The sequence below is a fragment of the Barbus barbus genome, assembly GCF_936440315.1.
Source record: "Barbus barbus genome assembly, chromosome: 27".
Lineage (NCBI taxonomy): Eukaryota > Metazoa > Chordata > Actinopteri > Cypriniformes > Cyprinidae > Barbus > Barbus barbus.
Genome location: NC_136755.1, coordinates 18,494,771 through 18,518,153, shown reverse-complemented (window position 1 = coordinate 18,518,153; position 23,383 = coordinate 18,494,771). Strand labels below are relative to the sequence as shown.

At 36.4% G+C, this 23,383-nt stretch overlaps 3 protein-coding genes across 3 annotated transcripts in view; 1 reads left to right on the top strand and 2 right to left on the bottom strand.

The window, feature by feature from the left end:
• Positions 1-237: 237 nt before the first annotated feature.
• On the bottom strand, positions 238-4,190 carry LOC306847041 (vacuolar protein sorting-associated protein 28 homolog). Its single transcript, XM_079380780.1, has 11 exons — positions 4,170-4,190; positions 3,622-3,667; positions 3,475-3,503; positions 3,340-3,377; positions 3,142-3,231; positions 2,696-2,801; positions 2,108-2,209; positions 1,771-1,824; positions 1,567-1,658; positions 497-1,132; positions 238-445 (listed from the first exon to the last, which is right to left on the bottom strand). Exons 2-10 carry the CDS (start codon positions 3,659-3,661, stop codon positions 1,012-1,014), a joined length of 672 nt encoding a protein of 223 aa, XP_079236906.1. The 5' UTR covers positions 3,662-3,667; positions 4,170-4,190; the 3' UTR covers positions 238-445; positions 497-1,011.
• Positions 4,191-4,640: 450 nt separating this feature from the next.
• Positions 4,641-6,175, top strand: LOC306847445 (uncharacterized protein; the record flags this gene model as incomplete). Its single annotated transcript, XM_079381398.1, has 3 exons — positions 4,641-4,745; positions 4,896-5,040; positions 5,349-6,175. The coding sequence occupies 3 exons, from the start codon at positions 4,641-4,643 to the stop codon at positions 6,173-6,175; spliced, it is 1,077 nt and encodes a 358-aa protein (XP_079237524.1).
• Positions 6,176-9,348: 3,173 nt separating this feature from the next.
• LOC306847507 (adenylyl cyclase-associated protein 2-like) overlaps positions 9,349-23,383 on the bottom strand; it is a 32,142-nt gene continuing 18,107 nt past the window's right edge. Inside the window, exons 5-13 of the mRNA XM_079381464.1 lie at positions 19,479-19,622; positions 17,618-17,703; positions 17,311-17,416; positions 13,378-13,561; positions 13,122-13,297; positions 11,715-11,838; positions 11,522-11,604; positions 10,569-10,709; positions 9,349-10,324 (exon numbers count right to left, since the gene is read on the bottom strand). Of these exons, the coding sequence (XP_079237590.1) occupies positions 10,241-10,324; positions 10,569-10,709; positions 11,522-11,604; positions 11,715-11,838; positions 13,122-13,297; positions 13,378-13,561; positions 17,311-17,416; positions 17,618-17,703; positions 19,479-19,622 (1,128 nt within the window). The 3' untranslated portion in view covers positions 9,349-10,240. The remainder of the gene's footprint in view (positions 10,325-10,568; positions 10,710-11,521; positions 11,605-11,714; positions 11,839-13,121; positions 13,298-13,377; positions 13,562-17,310; positions 17,417-17,617; positions 17,704-19,478; positions 19,623-23,383) is intronic.

Sequence of the window (23,383 nt, the reverse complement as noted above, 5' to 3'; positions counted from 1 at the left end):
CTTTCGCCAACAAAAAGTCACCGGAAACACCCCCCCCCCCCCCCCCCGATAAAAATGTCCCTTAATTCCCTCAGTCCAATATGCTTCATTTTGAATGGAATTAACATGGAACAGAAATGGATTATGCATTACTGTGTGCTGTTGGATGGCAGACATTATATTGAGGCATTCAACCAAATGAAAGGGTTTAATATAATTATTTATACATAATCACACAGAAACGGGCAAAATATTTTTCAAAGTATTATGTGGTTTATTTCAAAACTATTTTATTTACATAGGTCATTTAATAAATATGCCTTATTACATAAAGTGAGCTAGACCAACACCATGCCAAGGAAAGAGTAAGTTCTTAATCAAGCTTTTATAAAAGTCAAGTTATCAACCAAAAAATGTTTAAGTACTGTAAATGAATGAGAGCATTTAACATTGTCTCATTTAAATACTGGGAAAACATCTACTTAAAAAATTAAGGAAAGTGTGTAGATTTAAATACTGGGAAAACATCTACTTAAAAAATTAAGGAAAGTGTGTAGCTAGGGAAAACATCCATTTAAAATAAAATGCAGTACTGATAATTCAGTATAAGACCTTGTTCTAGAAGATATTATGAGATCCACAAACTATCAATTCATATGTTTATCCAACATGTATTTATAGACGCAAGCATCTTTTGCCTATAATATTCTCTTCCCTATAACGCCCTCATTGCATCTCAGTTGGCTATTGAATTCGCTATTGCCATTCTAGAGAACACCTTCAGACTACCATGTGATAGAAAAATCTCTTTACTTTATATATAAAAAAAAAAAAAAATCTACTTCTCTTAATTTTCAAATCTGTGAATGATATAATCCTGATTGTATTACTGGACAACATAAGCCTTAGTAAGCAGTACTCTAATTGGACTTAACATTCCTACATTCCTACAAGAGGCATGGGCAAAATAGGGAAAATGAAACGAAGGTTTGATAAAAAATAAAAAAAATAGCTCAGAGAGGGAAGTAACATTTAAGAAGAGTGTAAGAAACGATTAAAGGCGTTGTAGGCAGACTCCAGGTCAAACAGCATCTGGCGAACCTGGGAGTCATCCAGCTCATCAGATGCAGACATGCTGCTTAGTGTGGTTAACCTGTGAGCAAGAACAACACAGTGAGCATTGCTTTTAAAGTGCAGGGAAACTGAATTTGTTTTTTCAGGGCAGACAGTTTAATTTAGTTTTGATTTTAGATTTTGGCAGATGAGCTATTTTATTTAATGAATTCTAAATGTGACTTACAAAAATTACTCCAGTTTTCGATGTCACATAATTCTTCAGGAATCATTCTAATATGCTTATTTGGTGCTTAAACATTTCTTATAATTATTAATGTTAAACATTTGCACTGCTTAACTGTGATATTTTTTTCTAGGATTTTTCGATGAATAGAAAAAAAAAAAAAAACAGCATTTATTTTAAATAGAAATCTTTTCCAATATTATAAATGTCTTTACTGTCACTGTTTTTTTTTTTTTTTTTTAATCTTTTTGAATGGTACTGTATTTCTAAAGTAAAACTTGGCATACCAGAGGCTGACTTTGTCTTTGGCCTCTGAATCTGGAGGCATGTTGCTCATTCTATTCATGGTCTCCATGAGCTCTCTCAGGTCAGGCTGGATCTATAAAACAATATTCACATTTAATCAGTAATTCAAATCAAGAGGACTTAAACTGTCTCTAAATAACATTATGTTAATCTAATTAAGCTGATGTATTCTGTGAAATGAGTACCTCATCCATGGCACGAATCTCAAGTCGAAGTTTGTCCATCACTGTGATAAAGAGCTGCATAAGAAAAAACAAAGATTAAAAAGGATAAAGGAACAGATTTTGCCAGTTATTATGATTGCTAAATGCACCACACACTCTACTGCGGAGCCCTGTGACAAATTGCATATGGTATTATTTCTTCTAGTCTGATTAAATAAATCTACTTAATGGAACTGTTGGAACAAGAAGGTATCCTCTGTGCTCAGTCAATAAACACTGGGGCGTTCTGGCATTAACTCAAGAAGTTATTCATTCTAGGCTGCATAAAATCACTATACAAAGTATTCAAGATACATACAGAAACTATGTCTGCAATGCAGCGATTCAGGTTGCCCTTGTCATCCTTAATGGTGATTGGTCGATCCTCTTTGATCCTTTCCATAGCCAGTGGACAGTCCAGCTGTCAGAAACACACAGGGGAATAAATATTTTAAAAAGTGAACCGCGTACAATGCACTGGACTAATAAATTACTAACCAAAGATACAAAATAACATTAAATAGAATAACTTAGAGTTACATCTAAAGAAGTCGTGAAAGTTGGGAATTTGTGACCTAATGGTTAGAGAGTCGGACTCGTAACCTAAGGGTTACGGGTTCGAGTCTCGGGCCGGCAGGGATTGTAGGTGGGGGGAGTGAATGTCCAGCGCTCTCTCCACCCTCAATACCACGACAGAGGTGCCCTTGAGCAAGGCACCGAACCCCCAATGCTCCCCGGGCTGCCCACTGCTTCGGGTGTGTGTTCACGGTGTTTGTGTGTTCACTGCTGTGTGTGTGCACTTTGGATGTGTTAAATGCAGAGCACAAATTCAGAGTATGGGTAACCATACTTGGCCACATGTCACATCACGTCACTTTCTTTTTCATGTAAGCAAAATAAGCTATACCCTGTATCTCCGACAAAAGTCATCAATGGAGCCCACATCTGAACCCTGGACTTGTTTGAAAGCAGCCTTGTACTGGACAAGCAATCTTGAGCAAGCTCCTGTGTATCTGCAAAAACAATGCAAATATTTACTATATGAATAGATGTAAATAAGGGTGTGGTCACATTAGCAACAGTTTATGGACAAAAAAGGTCCATTGACTATTGTTATAGACCAGTGATGTTTGAAGCATAACTCACACAAAAGTCACTTTAAAAGAAAGCAGCTTCTGGCTGGTCAACACAGAAAATTTGAGCAATGTTGGGAAAACTCTGTGCAAAAATATTTCATATCACATAAAATTTCCAAACATGTGAACTTAAAATGAATGGATTTTACTCAGAAACTGTAACTGTGATAATAACCTTAATTCACAATATTTTGCACAAACAAATGAAGCAACTAACTCGTTTGGAGTCACACAGTCCTTAATGTAGGCTTTTTCCAGGGCCTGAAGTGTTTTGACCACAGCAAACAACTCTGCCATGTTGTCATACCTTTCAAAACAAAATAAAAGGACATTAATTGCAACCCAATCACATAATCACTATTTGCCATCATCTTTATTATGAAATCAATTGCCAATATGATGTTGGTTAACTTACTTTTCTCTTTCTCTGGCATTTTTGTACAATTTCACTTCCTGTAAGACAAAAAAATATATAAAAAAAACTTAATTTAAACAGACGAATGATGACAGATGAGTCCATTATTACAAATTATGTGAACAATATTATTACCTCATACAGTTCTGGCTTGTTGGCAGGTGCTGGTTAAGTTAAAGCAGAAAGGCAAAACATATAAAATCAGACATGAGACTAATGAAAATATGTGCAGGAGTAAAATAAGAATGAGATGCTCATGATTAAGCAGGTTCTCTCACTCACCTCCTCCCATCACTCCAGAGGCAGGTATTCCATGAAACATGATCAACTACAAAACAATTGAAGCGAGAATCAGATCATTATGCTTGGTTTAGTCACGGGTCAGCGCTATTCTCAGTGGAATAAATTATATACACAGTGGTTGCATATCAAATTCGACTGATCTGATCTCAGTAGGTTTACAGACACATTGTGGACAAGGAAATACAATTGAAATTTATAAACAGACATCCAAATGTGTGTAACTCATTATATTTTACACATTTAACGAACTGACTGATGCAAGGTATTGTGAATGCCAAGAGAAGTATATAATACAACCGCTAATTTTGTTTTGTTTATGTCCTGACAATACACAGCGGTGTTAGCATAGCTAGCTAGCTAAGATATTGCTTTGAATCCGCTGTGAGAGTACAAGAGACGTTGATGTCTCTCGTTAATTCACACCTTATATACGTCTATAACGTTAATATGGTTATGACATGACATATTATTAAAACACTAAAGGCGTTTTTAGCAAAAACACACGAGGAAGAAGAGAATTCACTCACCCTTATATTGACGCCACCCACTGTGTCAAGCTGACGTGACGTCGTGGTGACGGGTTGCCAAGTCCCTTTAATATTTCTACACTAATAAATATATCGCACTTTATTCACTCACTTATGTAATTCATAACTACATTATAGTATAATAACTGTTTGATATAGTATATTATATATAATCGTAAGGCGACCACCTTCATTATTAACCAGTGCCATTTATTTAACGAAACTGATTTGTCGGTCATTCATAAGAATACTTGGCAACCCGAGAGTGTCTTTGAATACGCGCGCGGGAATGATTAGACAGCTACAGTGAACAGAGGTACTCGAGAAACTGTATCTAAATAACTAAAGTATAACTTTGTAAATGTTAAAATGCATATTTTTGTTTGTTATGAGACTGTGAGCGTTCCAGGGAATTGTTTGTCCCGTATATAAAGAGAGGCTGGTTATTCGAGTGTGTGAGATTTGTAAACAATGAAATCCACAAAGAACACTAAAGTGAAACCTGCAGCTTCAGCTAAAGAAGAAGAGTGTGGAATATGGCTCGACACAAACGAGTTCAAAGAAAAGGAACAACAGGTAACAACAACTTAATTCTAATTAAATATATTTAGACCATGACTAAACTTTTAAGTGAATTGAAAATATTTTTTTCTTTTATCTTCGAAAGAAAAAAATCCATGATATATGAAGGGATCTCAGATAGCTTTTTAAATTTTTTCAGATAAGCTGACCCGTCCAATATCCAAATTACTGAACCCAGTTGTGAGATCAGGGGGAGACAGTGTGGTACTCAGCTTCACTCAGACCAAACTCAACATGCCTGTCTCTATACAAAGCACTATATCAACCTTCTTTTCACCCAAATCCATAGGTAAGACATTCCAGAGTTGTTTCATACTGTAACTGTTTCAGATTATGTGATATTTTAAAATATATATACCTTTAATGTGCTAAACTGTTAAAGCTAAATAATAATTAACAATAATTACCTTTTGTCCTTTTCTGACGGGCATTTGTTTGCCCAGACCCTAACTCAAGTGTGGCTCATTCTGGGTTGTTCAGTTCCATGCACACAGGGCCAGACGGAAACATGATGGGACTTTGGAGCCATCTACAGGGTCAACCAGTCAAATATCTGAGGTGTACTGTGATGAAGATTTTGAAAGATTGTCAGCCAAGGACAAAAAAGAACAGTCTTTTCTCCAATTAATGAGCCAGAGGAAGAAGAACCGCCTGAAAAAAGGAGACAAGTTGTCCATTATACAGAAAATGTGTTAGAGACACAAGAATATTGGAATAAAGAAGCTTCAAATGAATATCCAAATCAGACAATTCCTGAAAGTGATCCTTTCTTTCACGAGGAGTCCCCAGAGCACTATGATCTGATGGTCTGGAAACCTTCTGAAGATGCACATAAGCATTTCCTTAAATCTCCAAGTCCTAAACACACGGACAAACATGATTTAAGAGATCAGAAGGCCTCAGTTAAGGGGTCTATCTTAACTTCTAGGCCTGTCAATGAAAACCACAAAAGATTGAGTACTTCTGTGAATACCAATAAAAATCAGGAGCAGTCTTGGCACAAAAATAAGGCATCACCCATGAAACGGATGGGGAAAGAGAATAGCTGGCTTGCATCACCTATTGAAAATGCTCCAACATCGCCTTTTAAACGCCATCTAATTTCAAGTCCAGCTAAGTGCAGGTTAAAGGAGAAATACACTTTTTCCCCAAAAAAATCAGGTAAGGAACTTGCAAACACAGAGACGGTTGGAGAAACTTTTGCTACACTGTTTACTCAGGACTCAGAGGGTTTCTGTGTGATTGCTCATCGTGACCAGCACTTAAGGAGCCCACTAAGAGACCAGAGCAATTTATCTGTGGGCAAAGATTACGGGAAAAGTCCATCTGCTGCTTCTTTAGAAAAAGAGGAGCAGGAATCAGATCTAGAGCCAGAAATGCTTTTCACCCAAGGTCATCAAGCATTAGCCAGAAACAGATGCTAAATACCACAAGAACACAGAATTTTAAGTGTTTCTAATTGATTTTCTTTCTTAAAATTTTGAAGCTCTTGATTTAAAAAAAAGTTGTAATTAAAATATTTAAATTTAAATGAACATTCAATTAAAAAAAATAAACATTTGTACAATTACAAATAAACACAAAAAATGATGTTTGTTGTGTAATATTTTAAAGATTCACTGCTTGCCAGCAGATGGCACCATGAAGCTTTTGCTGTCTCTGTTTGGTAAATTACTTAAGCTGTGCTTGTAGAATATGTATATTTTAAAGTAGGACATATGTCACATTAAACATAGTGGCGTACATTTGAGTTTAAAAGCTCTATCGTTTTAAATTAATTTATGTTTTGTATTGCTTTAAATTACCAGCGTGGAGCAAGGTGAATACTTCACATTCTGTTCTCATTTACCAAGTTGATGATTCCCCATCGCTGCTCTGTTTAAACTTGTCAGGGACAGAATCTATGGGTTTCATTAAAGAGCCATGTGCTGACAAATTCACTCTTTTTTCATGCATTTATAAAAAATGCCATGGACTCCCAAATTTAATGATCCCCTTGTAAGGGACCCTTTCCTAGAATATAAAGGCAGTTTCATGTATAAAAACCCATTTAAATACTGTGTGTGAAAAATACTGAGATATTAGAAGCACAACAAAATTAGATAACCTTTTTTATAGTGAATTAACTCTTATATTTTTCTTGCACTAAAGCAAAATTTAAACATGGGTTTTTTTCACAGAATGTTTTTGCAGATTAGTTTTTTGTTACTGTTAAAAAACTAGTATTGTCAGTACAATAAATACAATCTGATTCCTGATCATTCTATAGAAATTAAGGAAATTGTAAAAAAAAAATATGCTAAATGTAATTAATATCACATTTTAACTTGACAGCTTTAATTTTTGAACAAATAAACTTTATAAAGCTTAATCAAAAGATTGTAAAAAGGCCAAAAAACAACACAAATAAGTGTAGTGAGTTCACAATTACTTTATTTGATCAAATTGATATGGTAACGTGAAAATACTTTGGTAAATTACAATTTAAGGTGTGTGATTTAATACGGTGTGCACGTTCTACTTTGTTTAAGCATCATTTATAAATGTGCATTACAATGTTTAGTTAAATGTCAACTGTTTACTGACCAAGCAAATGTAACATGATTCCCTTTTATGGACTGAAGAATGCTACATATTAACACATGCTGGCATACATTCAAAATGAGCTGAAGTGTTCAAGACGGTCCTGTTGAAGAAACATTTAAAGCATGTAAATTTACAAGCAATGTAAATATGTGAGTGCAAAGTGAGAACATCTAGGAAACTATTTTGGACATGAACTATGATATTTACTTAATGTTATAACACAACACATGTCATTACTATCCTGATGGTGTACAAACATACAAACATTTGACTACCAAAAGTTAATCTCAGGTATGAGCAGTCTGATATTATAAATGAAATAGAGTGATAAAATTAAGCAATATTTGAACTATACAGTGGGTACGGAAAGTATTCAGACCCCCTTCAATTTTTCACTCTTTGTTATATTGCAGCCATTTGCTAAAATCATTTAAGTTAATTTTTTTCCTCATTAATGTACACACAGCACCCCATATTGACAGAAAAACACAGAATTGTTGACATTTTTGCAGATTTATTAAAAAAGAAAAACTGAAATATCACATGGTCCTAAGTATTCAGACCCTTTGCTCAGTATTTAGTAGAAGCACCCTTTTGATCTAATACAGCCATGAGTCTTTTTGGGAAAGTTGCAACAAGTTTTTCACACCTGGATTTGGGGATCCTCTGCCATTCCTCCTTGCAGATCCTCTCCAGTTCTGTCAGGTTGGATGGTAAACGTTGGTGGACAGCCATTTTTAGGTCTCTCCAGAGATGCTCAATTGGGTTTAAGTCAGGGCTCTGGCTGGGCCATTCAAGAACAGTCACGGAGTTGTTGTGAAGCCACTCCTTCGTTATTTTAGCTGTGTGCTTAGGGTCATTGTCTTGTTGGAAGGTAAACCTTTGGCCTAGTCTGAGGTCCTGAGCACTCTGGAGAAGGTTTCCGTCCAGGATATCCCTGTACTTGGCCGCATTCATCTTTCCTTCGATTGCAACCAGTCGCCCTGTCCCTGCAGCTGAAAAACACCCCCACAGCATTATGCTGCCACCACCATGCTTCACTGTTGGGACTGTATTGGACAGCAGTGCCTGGTTTTCTCCACACATACCGCTTAGAATTAAGGCCAAAAAGTTCTATCTTGGTCTCATCAGACCAGAGAATCTTCAGGTGTTTTTTAGCAAACTCCATGCGAGCTTTCATGTGTCTTGCACTGAGGAGAGGCTTCCGTCGGGCCATTCTGCCATAAAGCCCCGACTGGTAGAGGGCTGCCGTGATGGTTGTCTTTCTACAACTTTCTCCCATCTCCCTACTGCATCTCTGGAGCTCAGCCACAGTGATCTTTGGGTTCTTCTTTACCTCTCTCACCAAGGCTCTTCTCCCCCGATAGCTCAGTTTGGCCAGACGGCCAGCTCTAGGAAGGGTTCTGGTCGTCCCAAACGTCTTCCATTTAAGGATTATGGATGCCACTGTGCTCTTAGGAACCTTAAGTACAGCAGAAATTTTTTTGTAACCTTGGCCAGATCTGTGCCTTGCCACAATTCTGTCTCTGAGCTCTTCAGGCAGTTCCTTTGACCTCATGATTCTCATTTGCTCTGACATGCACTGTGAGCTGTAAGGTCTTATATAGACAGGTGTGTAGCTTTCCTAATCAAGTCCAGTCAGTATAATCAAACACAGCTGGACTCAAATGAAGGTGTAGAACCATCTCAAGGATGATCAGAAGAAATGGACAGCACCTGAGTTAAATATATGAGTGTCACAGCAAAGGGTCTGAATACTTAGGACCATGTGATATTTCAGTTTTTCTTTTTTAATAAATCTGCATAATGTCAACAATTCTGTGTTTTTCTGTCAATATGGGGTGCTGTGTGTACATTAATGAGGGAAAAAAATGAACTTAAATGATTTTAGCAAATGGCTGCAATATAACAAAGAGTGAAAAATTTAAGGGGGTCTGAATACTTTCCGTACCCACTGTATTAAAATAATATAAAATCTTATTTAAAAAAAATACCCTCAAAGGCACTCATTCATTCATAGAACAAAGACCATTTATCACACTCATAGAATAAAAAGAGGTTTGATTGTATAATAGCCGTTGATTTTTCTCCTCTGCTCATGATTGCACATATTCTGCATCCAAAGCCTGAAGATACAAGTTTACCTTGCCAAATAAACATGTTTTTGTGTGTGTGTGTGTGTGTGTGTGTGTGTGTGTGTGTGTGTGTGTGTGCGTGTGTGTGTGTGTGAGTGTGTGTGAGTGCAGAAGAAAATGTTATGAACTGAAACTGGGACCTGTAATCTGTAGGATATGTAAAATGTGACTGCACAAAACATGAACTGGTTTCTCCATAAAAACAAGTTAAAGCTAAATATAGTCATAATATTTTGAAAAATATATATTTTTTTGTTTTATTAAATTAGTACACAGAACCTAAATGTATTTAACATGATAATTTATGACATCAACACAAAGTACTTGATAATGTCAAAAAAGACAAAAAATTAAATTAAATAAAAAAATTCATAAATTAATGAATTTCTGAAAATATATATTGTTTTAAAATTGTGATTGCTTACTGATTAATTATTTTAGCTGAGTACTTTGAGTTGCTGACTAAACAATTCCCATATTCACACATAATGGTGCAATCATGTGTAATTACTTTTAATGTATAATAATTAATAAATGTATATTATGTATTTTTATTGCAGCTTAATTAAGGAGAAACATCTCCATTTGCTGAAATGTTTCATAACTGGTTTGTGGGAATGGAACTTTTGTCCATATTTTGTGAGCCTAAATCTACAACTCTCACAACCACAATGTATGAATTCTTCCGTCTCCGCTAACAGTGTGATATAGTGAAAGTGCATGAAGAATTCTGGGTAGGAGGAAAGCGATGACGAGCTGGAAAAGGAATCAACCAGCAATCTTTGTGGACTCTGTTACAAGGCTGGAGCCGTCCCAAACTGTTTTAAACTGCTCTGGGATTGGAAACTCCCTCTGTTGAATACACAAGACAAAATTTTAGTCAAATAATGTATAAACAATGCTTCAACCTTTAAGGCTGATGACAGATTTTCCCTCATATTTGAATGTAAAGCAAATAAAAGTAAAGTCAAATCTCTGAAATAGAACATTGTTATTTTGGTACATGACACAATGTATCAAGAAAGTTATTTGTTAAAATAAAATTTTAGGTTATGCTAGCTCTATTGGTAGATATTTCCAGTGTAAATAAACTTACATAATCATCTTCTTCAGGAACGAGGACGTTCATCTCAGAACTCTTGGCACTGATAATCTCACAGTCAAGTGAATCCTTGCTCAAGTAGACATGGCACCCCTCAGTCTTGTTAATGGAAATAGTAGGAACTTTTCCCATTGCCTGAAAGGCCAAAAACAAGTTATGTGTTGTTCACAGGCAGCAAAATACATAAGGGTGACAAAACAGAGCTGCTCAGTGTGTAGTCCAAAAACTACAATTAGCTTAAAAAAAATATATTTTTGAGCCACAAGTTCCTACTTGGAGAAAACAAGCTTTCTTATGCTCAACAAGGCTGCATTTATTTGAAATAAATTCAGTAAAATTGCTAAATATTATTACAAATTAAAATAACTGTTTTCTATTTTAATATATTTTAAAATGTAATTTATTTCTGTGATGGCAAAGCTGAATTTTCAGCAGGTATTACTCCAGTCTGCAGTGTCACATGATCCTCAGAAATCATTCAGCATTTATTTGAAATAGAAACTTTTTGTAACAAAAGTTTTACTTTCACTGTTGATCAATTAACTGCTAAACAAAAATATGAATTTCTTTAAATTAATCATACGGATCCAAAACTTTTGAACAATACTATATGTGGTTGATGTATTTGACAATATTATGTAGTAACTTATTAGTGATTCTTGCTATAAAAGCATGTAGCAGCTGCAAAACTGAAGTTTGATGTATGACTGTGTAATTTATGTCCGTTAACATCTCTTCAGTGTCAACAGATGCATACCACAATGTTATTTAACATTCATAGTTGTGTTGATTACGATATTCTTTATTGATTCTGGCAGTTATGACCATAATTCATGCACATACATTATGCTAACACATTCTCTTTTACGATAACAACCCTGAGTACAGATCACTCACAGATCAAAACACTTCAGCCTACAATTTATACACAAACATTGACATCTAACCTGAAGCTGAATGTCTCTGGAGTTGATTATCTCAACGATGCCCACCACATTGTCAAACACGAGTCCGAGCTTCTTACAGTTATCTGTGAGGAGAGAGGCAGACATTTGCCAGGCGTGGTGTGTGGTGCTGCGATAGAGCAGGAGATAACGTTACTGAATAAGAGCAGCTGGTGTTATGAGGAGCTCCTCTTACCCACTATGATGGAGTTGACTTTGCCTTTGATCTGGAGTGTGGAGTTGCTACAGCTAAAGACATAAACCACCTGTCTGAGCTCGGCCTCCTCTATCACCAGGTCATGAGACTTCTCCTGGTGCTCCTACAGGACAAATACACACAATAGATCCACTAAACACATGCTGCAGGCACGGTACATCAATAGAGTCTCACTACAAGTGCAGGGTACAGTAGTTTAGTTTACAAGCGTGTGGCAAGTGTTAACATTTGAATACATATCTACATTCATCCAACCCACTTTTTGGGAGATCATTCTTTTTTGATGATCCCTGCCTTAATGAATGTCTTCCACTTTCAAATGAATCCTATGCAAATGAAAATGATTATTTTATATAAAACATTTAGGCTCTGATGGCATAATATCAATAAAAATAACAACAATAACAACAACAACAATAATAATAAGTACTAAGCAAAGTATTGTTAGTAGTAGTAGCAATATTTATTATATATTTTGTATTAATATTATTAATAATATACTATTCTATAATACAATATAATAATAATGACCACTATGCTAAATAATATAATAAAATAAAATAATTAGCTTAATGAATCTCTTCCATTTTTAAATCATTTCTATGCCACTGAGAATGATTATTTATATATAATTTTTAGGCTCCACTAAATGTATTTCTATTTAGAAAATTATATAATAATAATAATATCACAATGCTATTTTATTTTAATAATAATAATAATAATTATAAGAAGATGATGTATATATATATATATTAGCAGAACAACACAATTGACCAATGTAAATCTAGTATTGCTTGGAGCTGTGCAATAAGAATAATGTAATATTTTCCTATTGCATTAGACCTTATTATATATAAATAATCTATTTTGTGTTTAACACACCTTTTTTGCTATCTTTTAATAAAAAATAATTGAATTGACTAGTTGTACTGCTTAAAGTGCTATATACTGCCTTCAATGTTTTGGAAATAGCATGTAAATCAATAAAAACTCTAGTATGATTCAGTATTAACAGTAGTATTCTACATTATTGCATGTTTAATTTAGCGAGCAGCATTTAGTCTTGAAAATAAAAAATGCAAACCAACAATTTTAAGTCATTTTTAAGTGAACTGAAACATTTTTTTTAACATCATAACATGATAAATTTACTTGCTAAGTTGTTGATTTGCATTTTTATTTCCAAGATATAACTAAATGGCTTAGTTAATGACATTGACTTAAAAAAAATGAAGTTCATTGCATTGTGGGATATATTGTATTGTGTGCATCATTTTTTATTAAATTTTTATTTTGGTAAATGTAGCAGAACGATTACAAGTAATATGATTTAATGCTGGACACATTCAGACACATGTCAGTTCATGTGGTGTGGCCACCTACCACCCTCCACTTCTTTCCTTCCAGCTCCAGCACGGGGGAATGTTTTTTGGCAGGTGCACAGGCAGACAAGCTGGGGTTCTGACTTTTAGCTGGAGATCCCTGGTGTGTCCTCCCTCCCTGAGAGCGCAAGTTTGGGTTCTTATGGGTCTTCTGCTCGTCAGACACATGCTTCAAACCTGGAGGCAGAACACATCACCTGATGTCAGTTTTGAAGGCGGTCTAGTATTTTGTTGTCTGACAGTGTTCTTCTGCCCACTTTTAGTGATGGCCTCTCCCTGGTTGAGCTGTGCAAACAGAGCTGAGTGCTGGGCTGCTGTGTCCTCAGGTTTGGGGCTGTCATCCATGAACATTGGAGGAGGACCTGGTGGTGGAGGAGGAGGAGGAGGAGGGCAAGGACCATCAGAAGAAGCACTGAACACTGAGGGAGTGGCAACAGGACCCTGTACAGAACATCAGTGTTAGTCCCTGAGAAGCTCCAAAATAATATGCTCATTCCAAGAATGGGAAAAACATGAAAAACAAAACTAAAACACAATATTCCTGTCACAGAATTCACAGTTTGGCTGTAAATTCAGAGCATTTTTAAAATGGTTAAAAACATTGTAACCGTGATGTTGATGAAGTCACTGCAATGGTCGTTCTATCCAGTGGGGGGAGTAAGAGAAAATGGATTGAGTCCGTAGGGCAGGGGTTGGCAAGTAAGTTTGGCATCGGGCCAAAGATGTTTTTTACTACTACATGGTGGGCCAGAACATAGTCAAAGGATAATTTAATAAATTAATTGATGAAAAATGCAACTAGAATTGCCTGTGGCATACTGTTACAGTGTCTTTTGTAACTGTGAGCTGTTACTCAGTGTTAAATCCTGTGGTAGGACAGTCATTAACAAAATGTCACATTTGCAGAGTAGGCTATGTGAGAGGAGTGGAGCGTCAACAATTTCCCTCTGCGCTCCGGGCATTTAATAACTCGCTCTTGCTGCGCAGTTCTGTTCATAGGCCTATATTAAAAAATAAAATAAATAAAAGATTGTTTCAACATGGCTTATTGGAACACTTGTGTGCAAACTTTTTTTCCTGCCACATGACAAGCTAATTACATGGTTGTCAGCATTAAAAGGCATAATTGCTTCTTTTTGCAGTGCAATTTGTTTTATTTTTTTGTGATGAAAATATCAATACGTTTTTGACAGTTATTTTACCTACGGATCGATGCATTTCTTACAGATTTCTGCTCATTCGAAATCGGATACAGATGAAAGATTACATTTGTTTGAATGCATTATTGAGAGAGCGGTTGCGTGTGAATAAGTGTTGTAGTAGTTGTTCAAATCATGCTTTCAGCTCAAAATATTCAGTATATGAAGGAACAAACTAATTCCTTGAGAACTATTATAACTTCCCGCTCATGTCCATTGCCATCATTCACATTCTTTCTGATTTGAGTGATCCTTCTCTATCAAGCTAGCTAAATATTTTAAACTTGTGAATTCTTGCTAAATATGCAGTTATATTACGGCCGGGTCGTTGGTATGAATTGTACTCGTGATGGAGTGGTGGTGGAGCGAGTGAAAACCACGCCGCTCCGACTTTTAAAAAATCCGCTCCTTGCTCCATTCAAATTCACACCGCTCCACTCGCGCTCCGCTCACATAGCCTACTCTGGTTGTGAGTAGGCTAACTCTTGCTGTCATCACAGATCTATTTCAGAACCAACCGCTATCAAAATAATCTGGCTGCGGGCGCGGGCCAGATATTATTGCTGGCGGGCCACTTTTGGCCCACCGGCCGCCTGCTGTAAGGTTTGGTGATTAAAAGTTCAAAAACCAAGGTGACCTCCATAAAAAAAATAAAAAATTCTGGAATATTTATATTTCATATTTATAGTGCATACAATTTATTAAAATAAATGTTTGTAGAGCATCACTTGGAAAAGGAGTCTGAATTTTTTTACGCTTAAAGAGGAGTTTAAATGGCAAAAATCATTGATTCACTTCATTAAATCAATATTTCTCATGATATTAAACACTTTTTATTCTAAAGGTGTAAATGCACAAAATTAGTTTGGTAGACCATTAGGTCTACCAAACACTGTGAACTAAACAAACAATGAACGACTGTATTGTTTTTAACTAACATTACCTAAGATTACTAAAAAAGTGTAATAAATGTATTGTTCATTGTTCATTCATGTTAGTTAACACAACAAATGACTCCTTACTGTTAAGTGTTACCAAATGTCTCTTTAGGAAAATATATTGTTAAATGGTCAATGCAATAATCTTTTGAAAGCAGTTCATATCAGTCCATGTGTTTCTGGCACAACTGGGACAATCTTATTTAACATCATTTAAAGTAAAAGAACAGATCAGTGTGGCACAGTTGGCTATTGTGTGACCCTGACAGCACACTTACGCCTGTTTTATATTGTCAGCACAGCTGCCATTGACAGTTGCACACGGTTCCCACTTCAACACTTAAACTGGCTTAAACAACTGTTGCACACTCATCTTTTCCTGTCTTGTACAAACACACACACTTCTAATCCCAATACTTGTGCTGATGTTCGGCAACCCAAACTCTGATCCTAAAGGTCATTGCCTCATGAAGAGGTGAAAAGGCAAAGGTACTTAAACTGTTAGAGGAAGCGGAGAAGCACGGCAGAAAAATACATAGTGATGCGGGAGTTTAATTGTGCCTGATGTGTGAGGATATACAGAAGTAAATTAATTCAAAGGAGAGGTATAATGTTGATTACATGAGAAGCGAGCTTGAATTACGAGGAGTGTGTGTGAGAGCAGGTGTGTAAGCCAGAGACACACTAGGCTTTTGTTGGGGGCATGTCTATGGTAAACCCCCATGCAAAAAGACCCAGATGACCACCTGTCCACACCATACAGTCCTCCACATACACTCAGAGCCCTCACGGCAGGAGGGACAGCTGACACACAGTCACTGAGAGCTCTCAGGTTTCTGTTTGACACATACACTATTTCACCCCTAGACAGACAAGATTTAACATCTCCAAAAGTCCCACAACTACTTAAAGGGATAACTGTGTATTCTTTCAAAGGCATAAAAGTAGTATGAAGCCGTTTTATGAAAGTAAAAAAAAAAAAAAAAAATTGTAACCTGACACATTGCTGCATATTATGAGTCAAGTTAAAGCCAGTAAAATAAAAAAATGCTCAAAAGTTTGGGGTTGGTAAGATTTTTTTTTAAATATTTCTGAAAGAAGTCTCTTAAGCTTAACAAGGCTGCACATATTTGATCACAAAAACAGTAATATTTTGAAATATGAATTTGTTAAAATAACCGTTTTCTATTTGAATATATTTTAAAATGTAATTTATTCATGTGATGGCAATGCTGATCAATGTAGAAAACAGCTGTGCTGCTTAATATTTTTGTGGAATACATTATACATTTTTTAAGGGTTCTCCTTTGATGAATATAAATCTTTTGTAACATAAATATCTTTACTGTCACTTTTGACTTTTGAACAATAGTGTACATAGATTCAATTCATAGAATAAACTCATACATTAAACTCAAAATAATTGTTTTTAATTTAGGCATCACAACATTATAATGTACAATATTTGCTAAAGATTACATTTATCAATGTTTTAAATTATTAGCGTTTTTAAAGATTAACTTTAAGCGAGTGCTAGATGACAGAAAAGGTGATCTAAATGTAAAATTATAGGGGAAATTAGCATGAACAATTAAATATGCAATATCGACTGATACTGATAAATAAAAAAATTCTCTAACTTCGGTATGGCAATAAGCGATGTAGTACCAATATAATATTCATCCCTAGCTGGAAGAGATTAATTTCCAAGGCTGGCAATCATAAATATAACTGCACTAGTTATCTAGATAGATATACTACACAGTATAGCTGCTATTCGTCTGAAATTAATCTGCATTCAACCAGCTTCTGTATGACTAAAAATGGAAAATATGCTTTTCTGTATTTAAATATTTCCTAATTTGAAATGGAAACCCAATATCTAGCACTGCAAATGTTTACGTCTTTGAAAATGACAGATTTCTTTATTAATGTAGAATTTTGATTACCAACATCAGCTGTTCTAATTGTTCAATCCAAAAAAGAATATTCACATTATACTTCTTGAATATATGAAAAGTTGAGTCATTCTCCAATTGAAAGTCTCACTTACAGTCTTGTTCCAGATGAGTCCAGTGGTGTGGTGCTCTTTTATGTAGGTCTGAAGTTCAGTCCAGATGCTCAGATAAGAACGAACCCACTCAACATGACGGGGGTCACTGGGGTCAGCAGAGACACAAAAAAACGTTCAATGGCATTGTTCAAGTGAACAAATAAAACATTTTCATGTACAACATTATTGTGCGAGAAATTGACTATGCGTGTAAGTACAGTAATCATTTTCACAATACCATGTAAGGGTTTCACATTAGCATGAACTGACCTGATATGAACTAAATAAAAAAACCTAATGCACTAACGTGTCTTTGTAATCTTTCAGGACTCTGTTTGTGTAGAACATTGCAGCATCATTCATCTCCTTCACATACGGCCCTGGTCTCTGACACTGTGACAGAGCAAGACAACAAAGGGTCAAAAGATGGTCAAAGAAGCTTATGTACCCATAAATAATAAGCATAGAAAAAAGGATACATTTCAAGGAAAGCACTAAAACTGAGGCTTTGAATCTTTGTTGTAAATATCAGCAGTAGTTTAAAGCAGAACATGATAGAGTCCAGATCTGTCTTAGTCCAAATTCACATTGCAGTGATTAGATACAGCCATCCACAGCATGAAGACAGAAGAGTTTACATTATAGAATATAAAAACAAAATTCAAATATTGGTTTGGTGGTCCTCTCACCGATGACCCAGATGGTTTGTGTGAGGTCGTTCAGTTGTCACAATCAAAGAAAATATGCCTAATGGATGGATGTGATATTGTTTGAAGTTTATTTGCTGGGCTTTCATCACTAGCATCAAGCCATGACTGTTTCTGAATGTGCAGTCTTAACAATAAGCCAAACCAGGGGCCTCATTTATAAAACTCTCTGTAGATTTCATCTTAAAAGTGTACGTAGGCACAAAAGTTTGATTTTGCGTATGCACAAAATTTTTCAGATTTATGAAACCATGCGTACGCCAGAACCTGCGCAAAAATCCCTTTATAAATCCTAGTTAGGGGAAGATTGTGCGTACGTGCATCTCCACCCTGACTCACCATATATGGAGCTTACAACGCCTAGTTTTACTATGCATAACCTCATCTGCATATCATTTCCATGCATATTCCCATGAAATATGAGATACGGACTATAAATGCCATTTGTGCCAATCATTTTTATTTATTTTTATTTTTGCTAAAAGTCATCCACTATCCTTGTCATGATTTAGAATAAATATATACAAATATTCATTAAAAACAAAACTGTTGAAAATAGTTATCAAATAAATATTTTAGAATAAAGTTTTAAAGTTATAAAGAATAAAGTTGATCATTCTTTTATACTGGCTATTTTTAGTGGAAACAGATAGGCCTATATTTATTGCAGTGTAAATACAATTGTCTGACTCGGCGCGTCACTGACGCATTTTAAAAAAGAAACGTGCAAATCTTACCGTTTGCTTCCAGTTGTATCGTTCAAATACAGTGGTATTTTTCATAATGCTGTGGAGATGGCTTCACACAACATTAACACCTCCGTGCATCTGCGGTTTTACAGTAGGTTATTATCATTGGACCTATTCAAACTGGACAATTGACCGTTCAACCACCGAGTATCCAGCAGTGCCAGCCATAATATAGAAGTAAGTGCGCATCATTAATCATTCTTCTCGCTAAAAATATTTTCTCATAACATGAGATCTGCAGATTAAAGATGAATTATTGTGCACCTATAGCACTCCTCGCTGTCATTAAAACATAGCATGCCACAGGAAAAGTGATGAAGCGCATGCTCTACAAATATGTCTAAATTCATATAGCCTAATTTTTGTTTAAAAATCTGCATGACTTTGTCATTTCAGTGCTTATTTACATTATGAGAGTGGAATATTTAATGTAAATGTGTATATCGACATGAAAACAGAGTTTAAAATCGTTGTTTACTTCATTAATTTTCTCACTCCTGGAAAAAGGGTTCGTACGCATGGGTCAGAGTTTGCGTGCAGGTGAGCAAATTTTCCCGTCAAGTTTGTTTTTATAAATCCCACCTTTTGCGTAGGAAGTGGCGTACGCCTGTTTCAGGGCAGGTTTTGTGCATACACAACGGTTATAAATGAGTTGGTGACTAGACTGCACCACAGTGTTCACTGAAAGTGTGAGACAGAGAGAAGTGCTTACCACAGTCACCCAGCCCAGAGCGGGGATGCTCTCGCTCACGGCAGACAGGTGGTTAAACAGGCTGCTGCCGCGGTTCTTCTCCCGGAAATTCTGGACCTCCTGGATCTGGTCGGAGAGGGGTCTGAGGAGGTCAGCCATCTCTGTCTGATTGGGAATAAAAGCAGGAAAGCCATCAATCGAAAGTTAAGATTCATTTGTGAAACATCAAACAGTCTGAGTTGTGCATAAAACAGAACAAGTTCATTAAAAACAATTACTTAAAGTTAGAACTTCTGAAGATGTGTGAGCAATAATAATATGGATCATTGTCCTGAAGGCTCTACTGAACTACTAAAATACAGTAAATTGCCATTTTAGTAACTTCATTTAAAACAATGTCAACTGTGAGAAAACATCCATTCACAAAATATCTATCCCTCACTTTAATAATTCAATTGACTTAGTCTAATAATTCAGTTAACTCTGAGCCCAGCCTTCATAATATATTTCAAAGATGAACAAAAGAAGATTTTGTGCTGTATACCACTGTTTCAACCTCTTCTATTAAAGACTCTGAAAGGATGTCTGCATAGATTTCCTTCTTGTTTGGATGCATTTCCTATTGAGTTGAGCAGCACACACACACAAATTTGTGTGTGTGTGTGAACTAAAACAAATTAAAAGTAGATAGATTAGATTAGATTAGATTAGATTAGATTTTGATTGATTGATTGATTGATTGATTGATTGATTGATTGATTGATAGATAGATAGAACAACATTGTGATTAACCAATCAGATGTGAAGAACTAGTTTATAGTTTTTATGAAGTTTAAGCTTACAATCAGTGTTTGGTGTTTGTACATCAGTGTCATTCATCTATCATTTATCCTGATTTTAGGGATTACTCATGGTTACTCATATGTAGGGATATGGTCAAGACTAAAATTTTGGATTAAAATGTTGTTCCAGGGTCAACACAATATGTTGACCTAGGAATACATCTAACTCAGCAAAATCAGGACGTGCGTCAGCTGTATGTGGTATTGGAGTACGAACATTTTTCAGTCTAGAGAGAATCTGATTGTAAAATCTGTATAGGCCAACCTGAATCATCAAAATTTCATAGGCACAATTGTCTTTCAGCAATAGCATAGCAATGTATGCAACGTTGTGAACTGTTCCTCAAGTCTAAAGGGAAAGAGGTGACAAATCTTTCTGATGATTGTTTGCTGCATGGCCAACTCTAAACCACTGAGAAATCTGTGTAGGGAAAGCTTTTAGCCTTAAGCCCGGTACACACCAAGCCGACGGGCAGTTTTTGTTCGTCGGCCGACTAAGTTTTCTCAATGTGTTCCTCGTCTGCTTTTTTTCGGCCGATTCGACATGTTGAATCGGCGTTGGAGCTCGTCGGTCAGTTGGGCCATCTGATCATTCTAATTGGCTGTTCAGCTGGCAAACCAGTGCATGAGAAAAGCGAAGAACGGACGTACAACTTGGCCGTCGGGTGTCGAGCGTCGGCTTGGTGTGTCAGGGCAACTTTGGACCCACACGCTGCCGACGTGAGCCTACCCCGTAGTCTGCTTTCATCGCCACTAGTTCGTCGGCGTCGGCTTGGTGTGTACCGGGCTTTACGTGAAATTCCCATTCATGCAGTTTTCTATTGAAATGACTAGATTTCGCCCACAAAAAATGTGCTAAATGAGAGTGTGTGTGACCGTACCTAAAGACTGTGTACATCTGTTAGCATACAGTGTATCTTAAAATTAAACAAACAGAAAAATCTACTGCACAGTAAATCCAATTTTGATTTCATTGGGCCTTTTCTGCAAGCACAGAGAAAAACACAGAGCCTGAGGCACCCAAGCGGACTTTTAATAGTGGGACCGTTTTTTCCAATGAAATGTCCAGCAAGCTTCACCTCCCTCCCACTCAGCATTCCAGGCCGTGATGGGGAGATCCCCCTCGCCTTGTAAGGCCCTGTCCTGTACTGATGTTTACAGTTTACCTCTGAACAAGGGGGAAAGGGAACACACTGTTTCCTTTTGTTAAATGAACGTTTTTATATTTATGCTTGTGTTCAATCAGTTGCCATGTCCACTATTTCAGTCCATTTCACAAGAACTCGGTGGGAGAAAGAGGACGACTGACTTCTCTGGACTAAAAATACCGCTTCTTGTTTTCAGTCAGACTCATCAGTTCAGGCTGAACTTGTGTTCATGTGCAAATCACAAGAAATCACAGTTGACCTGACTTCAACCATGTCAAATAAGTGACAGATAAACAAGCAAGGCAGACGGTGTGTGTTAGACAGTATATGTTGACACAATTTGTATTTATTCATCTATATTCACACATTTTGTGGCTGAATGTGACTCATCATTGGTTTTTGGTGTCAACAAGGTCGAACTGTCGACGGTTGCTGTGGCTTGAGTTGTGTATGTGTGAGTGTGACACAAAGCGATAAAGAGCGAGGGGGAGCGAAAGAGAGAGGGTAAAACCGTATTTACATAAATTCCTCCCATAACAACATGCACATGATTTTCATTTCTGTGAACAAAGGCACCTCTTTCATCCATACTCTGACATTACAGCCCTTGTTATGGCGCTGTCCGAAGTGCAAGTACCTTTCCAGCATCATTCTGAACTTCCCTTCCCAACATGCTTAGCCACGGAGAAGAACAGAAATAGCCTGCCTATCTCTGAGCTATGAATGGAGCCAGAGCTAAGAGCATTCTCAACAGATTATGAATTACACGGCAAGAAAGCACTGATTCACACTGAAATACACTGTCAGTACGTGTGTGTATGTGTGTGTGTGTGTTTGTATGTGTTTGTATTTGCATGCATGTATATATATATATATATATATATATATATATATATATGTGTATATATATATATATATATATATATGTGTATATATATATATATATATATATATATATATATATATATATGTGTATATATATATATGTGTATATATATATATATATATATATATATATATACAGTGGTGTGAAAAATTGTTGGCCCACTTCCTGATTTTTAATTTTTTTGCATGTTTGTCACACTTTAATGTTTCAGATCATCAAACAAATTTAAATATTAATCAAAGATAACACAAGTAAACACAACATGCAGTTTTTAAATGAAGGTTTTTTTTTTATGAAGGCAAAACTAAATCCAACCCCACATGGCCCTGTGTGAAAAAGTGTTTGCCCCCCTCCCCCCAGTTAAAACATAACTGGTTTATCACACCTGAGTTCAGTTTCTCTAGCCACACCCAGGCCTGATTACTGCCACACCTGTTCGCAATCAAGAAATCACTTAAATAGGACCTGCCTGACAAAGTGAAGTACACCAAAAGATCCTCAAAAGCTACACATCATATTGAGATCCAAAGAAATTCAGGAACAAATGAGAAAGAAAGTAATTGAGATCTATCAGTCTGGAAAAGGTTATAAAGCCATTTCTAAAGCTTTGGGACTGCAGCGAACCACAGTGAGAGCCATTATCCACAAATGGCGAAAACATGGAACAGTGGTGAACCTTCCCAGGAGTGGCCGGCCGACTAAAATTACCCCAAGAGCGCAACGACGACTCGTCCGAGAGGTCACAAAAGACCCCACAACAACATCTAAAGAACTGCAGGCCTCACTTGCCTCAGTTAAGATTAGTGTTCATGACTCCACCATAAGAAAGAGACTGGGCAAAAATGGCCTGCATGGCAGAGATCCAAGACAAAAAACCGCTGCTGAGCAAAAAGAACATAAAGGCTCGTCTCAGTTTTGCCAGAAAACATCTTGATGATCCCCAAGACTTTTGGGAAAATACTCTGTGGACTGACGAGACAAAAGTTGAACTTTTTGGAAGGTGTGTGTCCCATTACATCTGGCGTAAAAGTAACACAGCATTTCAGAAAA

Coding starts and splice junctions, on each gene's coding strand:
- LOC306847041 (XM_079380780.1), bottom strand. CDS start 3,661: ATGTTTCATGGAATACCTGCCTCTGGAGTGATGGGAGGAG. Junction 3,232..3,339: donor AATGCCAGAGAAAGAGAAAA/GTAAGTTAACCA, acceptor TTGTTTTGAAAG/GTATGACAACATGGCAGAGT. Junction 2,802..3,141: donor GACTGTGTGACTCCAAACGA/GTTAGTTGCTTC, acceptor TTGTTTTTGCAG/ATACACAGGAGCTTGCTCAA.